Source organism: Agelaius phoeniceus, chromosome 16, assembly GCF_051311805.1.
Source record: "Agelaius phoeniceus isolate bAgePho1 chromosome 16, bAgePho1.hap1, whole genome shotgun sequence".
NCBI classification, from domain to species: Eukaryota; Metazoa; Chordata; class Aves; order Passeriformes; family Icteridae; genus Agelaius; species Agelaius phoeniceus.
In genome coordinates, this window is record NC_135280.1 from 4,552,329 (window position 1) to 4,558,278 (window position 5,950).

The window sequence follows — 5,950 nt, forward strand, 5'->3', positions numbered from 1 at the left end:
GCTGTGTGCTCGGTGTGTGGGGTGTGCAGGGCTGTGTGCTCGGTGTGTGGGGTGTGCAGGGCTGTGTGCGGGGCTGTGTGCGGGGTGTGCAGCGTGTGCGGGGCTGTGTGCAGGGCTGTGTGCGGGGCTGTGTGCGGGCTGTGCAGGGCTGTGTGCAGGGTGTGCGGGGTGTGCGGGCTGTGTGGGCTGTGCAGGGTGTGCGGGGTGTGCGGGCTGTGTGCTCGGTGTGCAGGGCTGTCTGCGGGCTATGCGGGCTGTGTGGGCTGTACAGGGTGTGCGGGGTGTGCAGCGTGTGCGCGCCGCGCGGTGAGCGCGGGGCCGGCGGTGCGGTGGGTGCGTGGGTGCGAGCACGCGCCTGTGGCAGCGGGTCGGGCGCTGCCGCCGCACACACGCACGGACACACGGACACGGGGACACACGGACACACGCACACATCCACGGCAGAGCTGCCGGCGGGAGGAGCCCGGCCGGCGCTGCCCGCCCTCTGCCCGGTGAGTGCCGCCGCGCCGCGGGACCGCGGGAGAGACGGGGAACCGGGAGGGACCGGGAGGAACTGGGAGGGACCGGGGGGGACCGGGACCTGGGGATAGCCCGGAGCAGGGGTCCGGCAGCGCGGCCGCGGGACACGCAACTTTCCGGGGAAGGAGGGAGTGAGGGACAGAGGGAGCGGGGGAGTGGCTGCGGACCGAGGCCGGGGCTGCTCTCCGGGCTGCCGGGGGTCCGGGGCTCCTTCCCCGCCCTCCCAGCGGAGGCGCCGTCCCTCCGAGGCCGGGCAGGGGCTCCCGTCGGTCCCGCCGCTGCTGCCGGAGCGGTGCCGGTGCCGGTGCCGGTGCCGCGCTGCCCAGCCCGGCCGCCCCGCGCTACGGCCGCTTCTCAACTAAGTTGCGGATAAGAAGCTCTCCTTGAAGGGCGATCGCTGCTCCGAGCCCCCGCTGATCCCCCTTCTCCACACCCTCTTTTGCAGGCAGGGCTGATCGCAGCTCGCCATGTCCGGAGCACTGGAAGCTGTGCAGAAGGCTCTGCCCCGTTAGCCCAGGTTACCCGGGGGGGGACTCAGCCATGGATTCGTCCCCCCCAGAACCCGGGGCCCCCCCTGACCCTCTGCAGCTCTGGCAGGAGGAGAACCAGACCCAAGGCGGGCTCTGGAACGGCAGCCAGGAGCTGGGGTGGGAAGAGCTGGAGAAGATGCTCTTCCTCTTTGCAAAGGAGCCTGTCACCATCAGCCTCACGGTGATGTACTTGCTGTCCTTTGTGGTGGGCTTCGTGGGCAACATCATGTCCATCAGGGTGCTGACCCGCAAGCGCCGGAGCCGCGCGTCCAGCCTGAGCGCCACCCGCAGCCTCCTCATCAACCTGGCAGTGTGTGACCTCATGGTGGTGTGCATCTGCATGCCCATCACCGTGGGCAACCTCATCTACAAAGCCTGGGTGTACGGGGACTTCCTCTGCCGGGCAGTGCCCTTCATCCAGGCCGTTTCTGTGTCCGCCAGCGTCCTCAGCCTGACGGTCATCAGCGTGAACCGGTACTACAGCGTGCACAACCCGCTCAACGCCCGCTCCTTCTTCACCCAGAAGAGGATCCTCAGCACCATCCTGGTGGTGTGGTTGCTGTCCTCAGGGATATGCATGCCCCTCATCTTCATGAACAAACGGGATGAGATCGGGGTGGTGGAGGGCTTGCCCCTGGTGTTTTCCATCTGCAGGGAGATCTGGCCTCAGGAGAGGCTCAAGCAAGCCTACAACTTTCTGCTCTTCTGTGCCCTGTACTGCCTGCCCGTCCTGTTCAACATGGTGATCTGCTTCCTGACGGTGAGGCGCCTGTGGAGCCGCAGCAGCCAGCTGAAGGAGAGCTCTGCCCTGAACCGGTCCCTGCCGGCCTCCAGGCTGAAGATCCGCAGGAAGGTGGCACAGATGGTGGTGGCCCTGGTGCTGCTCTTTGCCATCTCTTGGCTGCCCGTCTACCTGATGGACATCTGGATTGATTTCAACATCCCCAAGTCTCTGCAGGATGTGACTCCTTCTCCTTGGATCCTGCAGCTCAGGCCTTTTGCCCAGTGGCTCGGCCTCACCAATTCCAGTCTCAACCCGATATGTTATTGCTTTGTTGGGAACCTCTACAGATCAGCCAAGGAAATGAAGAGCAAATACCACCAAAGGATGATCTCTCTCTTTAACTTCTCTCTGTCTGAAGGGACAACTCATTCCTCAGTCCCAGAGCTGCTCTCTTACCGGAGTTCAATGGAGCCTGCAAGGAAAGGACCCTCCAGCACCCCCTCCATGGACAGGAGATGTCAGGGAAGTCATGGCCATAAGAACAAGTGTGGACACTTGAACTCCTGCCAGCATCCACCTCTGAATACTGTCTCCAGTGAGAACACTTCCTTGTAATTCTGCTCAGGAAGTGCCACTCATGCCCTCATCTGCATTCCAGGACTCTGGAGATCTTTCTGAACCCGGTATTTTAATGACGGAAAAGAGCTTTCTTCTAATAACTCTTGATACCATTTCAAAAATGCTGTGACAGGGAAACAAACAGGTAATGAGATAAAAAGATGATGTATTTTAACTCAGATGAAATTTTAAGACAAATTATTTTTACTGGGGACAACTGGATGTGCAGCCTGTTGCCCAGTCAACAGTCACATAATTAGGCAGATCAAGTTCCCAACGAGTGAGCTCTCCCTGCAGCTCCATCCCTGGATGCAGAGATGCTGTTTGGGTACAGCAACGATTTGACTGCTTGCTGCTGCTCACACTTGCTGATGAAGAGCAGTGATAAGAGGCACTCTGTGCTCCAAATCCATCAGTTGTAGTTGCAAGCAGTGAAGAAAAGCTGGAAACAGCATCATAAAAAGTAATAGTAAATGGAGAATTTCACACACTTTACCACTTGAGATTTCATTGTCTGCTCGTATTGTTTCACTCCTCCACGCAAATAAATTCTCCTTATTTGAAGAGACCATGCCAGAAGTACTAAAGCAACCATCACCATTCCACATTTTGGAATTCAGAAGGGATAATGTGGCTCAGAGGTAATTTAGGAAATGAAACAGGAAAATATTTTTTTGGGCACCAGCTCTCTTTCTTACAGTGGTGCTCCTGTGTATGGAGTGGAAAGAACTGGGCATCTATTAACATGATTTGCACTTGAAAAACCAGCCTTGTTCAGCTGTGTCTGTACCAAACAAAGTCAATGGCATGTGAAAACAAAAATAGAAAGTGGTTTATAGGTAATAAAATCAGATACAAGCAATGCAATGCTGTTTGTCTGGGAAGGAGCGAATCAAAGTGCTTGCTTTTCCTGAGCATCACAAGTAGGTTAAAACCTGTTTTGTCCATCTCCTCCTTTAAAGGAGACTTTGATAAATAAATGGTATACTTTTATTCTGTTAGCATTGAAAGACTCCAGTATAGCTTGAGCATTCTGTTGTTCTGAGCACAAAGGAGACCTTTCTCCCCAAGGTCCAAGAGAAAACACATCAGAAAACAGATCAGGCAACAGGTAGGAGACAAAAAATGTGCAACAAAGATCCAAAAGGATGGAATGATACCAGAGATGAACCCTTCCCTGCCCAATGCCAGGGGAGAGAGCCCATGCCCAGATGCTTGTGCCCCAGCTCCTGGCACAGCAGGTTTGTCCCCTTAGCAAAGCCCAGACTGAAAACAGCAGCGCCCCTGTGAGAGGATTTTGAATTTAAAGGAACTCAGAGGCTTATGATGACTGGGGGCTTTTTTATTATTATTATTATTATTATTACTGAACAAGGGAAGGATGTTTAAGGAAATCCAAGTTTCATATAATATCCTGCTGCCTTCCAGGGTGCCTTTTGTAGGCAAAAAAAAATAGAGATAAGAAAATAGCCATTCAATGTAACCCTTGTAATGATCACTCAATAGTGTTTAATGTTGACAATGATCTGCCTGGGAAGTGAAAGATTCCTCCTTACCAGGCAGTGCCATCCACAATTTGTGTTCTCTTTATATGAATGAACAAGACATTACAACTACCCAGATTTATGGCTTTTATGTGTGCTGGAGATGAGAGCATCTGCATTTCTGCAGGTGATATAGGAGCGTACATACTGCCTGATCTTTTAGTAGCTGTGGAGAAAAGCCTGTAGAGATTTTATTTTCTCTTTCAAGAAATATTTTTAGGGCTGGCAAAATGTGGCAGACTGAGGAGCATCAAAAGCTCACTCTGAATGCCCACTGATTCCTTGTCTGTAAAAAGATGTTCTCCATCCCCAGACCAAATGTAACACAATATTGTAACCCCAACATTGCCCTGACCTGTATATTTAATCCTGCCCTGGATAAACTACAATGAAGGGACCACAGAGCTCCATTCCCTGTGGTTTCCTGGCTCTGAAAATGGACAAAATCAAGTGATGCAGTCAAAGATGCAAGATATAAATATTTTAAAGTATCCCAGAGGAGAATTCTTTTCTCAGAATTTGTGTGCTAATGCCTGGGTCCTACCTGGAAGCCTCTGTACCCTCCATGGAGGAGGAATACCAGGAACTGTGTTCTCATTAGTGTACCTGGGCCTTCTCCTCCTGACACAGGTGCCCGTGCCTTCCTCCAGCCCCACAGCACTCCCAGCCACTGAAATTCTTCACAGAGGCAAAAGTCACTTCCACTTGGCAAGGTTATCTCCTCTCCACACTTCTAAATGTATTTTCCAGTTTTGTTCAGTGTCCCTGTTTTCCTATAATAAAGTCAAATTGCTCACTTAACTCCTCTTTGCCTCCTTGGTTGCCTCTTCTCTATCCCCCCACACTCCAACCACTTCTCCACTGTCTCTACAGTGAAATCTCCCCCTGCTTTTCCCTGTTATCTCTCTCTGCCTGTGAATTCCCCTCACTCTAATGACCCATTCATGTCTTCACTCCCCTGATGAAAAATCCCTTTGTGCCCTGCTGATGTGAATGGCTCCTTTTGTGCTGCAGACACCTGTTTGCTGTGCACAACACTGATTTATTTGGCAGGGCTTTACCCAGTGGCTGCCAGGTAGTGATGGATTTTGGTCACTCTCACCCAAGGGTAAATGAGAAGCAGTGGGGTCAATGTGGAAGCCACACAGCATCCTGTGAGCTGCCCAGGCTCTGGCAGGGATTTTATTAACCTGAACAGGTCTGTGGAGCTCAGCAGGGCCTGGCTGACTCATCCTGGATCCCAGAGAGGTGAAACCTCAGCATTTGGGAAGGAGGCTTCTTCTTATAAAGGATCTCTTTATATTTAGGGCTGATAAGACATGTGAGTGTCCTCCAGGCCACACAAGGTCCTTGTTTCAGATGGCAGGTGCTCTGATGGGCATTCAGGGGACTCCTGGTCCTTTGAGGAGCAGGGAGCAGACGCAGCTCTGGCTGGTGAACACAGATGATTTCCTCACAGGAGCTCCAGCCAGACATCCCATACTCGTTGTGTGGTTGAGGAAATGTGCTTCTGTCTGACTGTGCCCAGGCAGAGTGGAAATGTGAATTTTAGGCATCTCAAGGACAATGTTTTCCCACAGCAATGCTGCTAATGCATCTCAGTCCCACTCTTCCCCCGTGGGTCTTTCTCCTCTGCTCTGCTGTTCAAATCAATACAGGCATTTTACCACCTTACAGAAATAGGATGTTTAGAACAGCCTTCCTTAGAACCACTGAATCATTTAGGTTGGAAAAGACCTCTAAGATCCAACCATTAACCCAACACTGCCAAACCATGTTTCCAAGAGCCACATCATTTAAACCCCTCCAGGGATGGGGACTCCAGCACAGCCCTGGGCAGCTGTGCCAGGGCCTGAATCCATTTGCTGTGCTAAGGACTCACAGGCAGCTGCTGCTCAGTAACCCTCTCCTATTCCATGATCTGTTCTCTTACTGTCAGCACTGCCTCAAAGATGTGACAGGTTTGTTTTCTGGGAACCACCAGGGAGATGGAAAAGAGAAAAATTTTTGTAGCA

At 52.5% G+C, this 5,950-nt stretch overlaps 1 protein-coding gene across 1 annotated transcript; it reads left to right on the forward strand.

The window, feature by feature from the left end:
* Positions 1 to 235: 235 nt before the first annotated feature.
* Positions 236 to 4,736, forward strand: LOC129127438 (galanin receptor type 1-like). Its single transcript, XM_054644042.2, has 2 exons — positions 236 to 491; positions 965 to 4,736. The coding sequence occupies exon 2, from the start codon at positions 1,060 to 1,062 to the stop codon at positions 2,386 to 2,388; it is 1,329 nt and encodes a 442-aa protein (XP_054500017.2). The 5' UTR covers positions 236 to 491; positions 965 to 1,059; the 3' UTR covers positions 2,389 to 4,736.
* The last annotated feature ends 1,214 nt before the right edge of the window (positions 4,737 to 5,950 follow it).

Coding starts and splice junctions, on each gene's coding strand:
- LOC129127438 (XM_054644042.2), top strand. CDS start 1,060: ATGGATTCGTCCCCCCCAGAACCCGGGGCCCCCCCTGACCCTCTGCAG.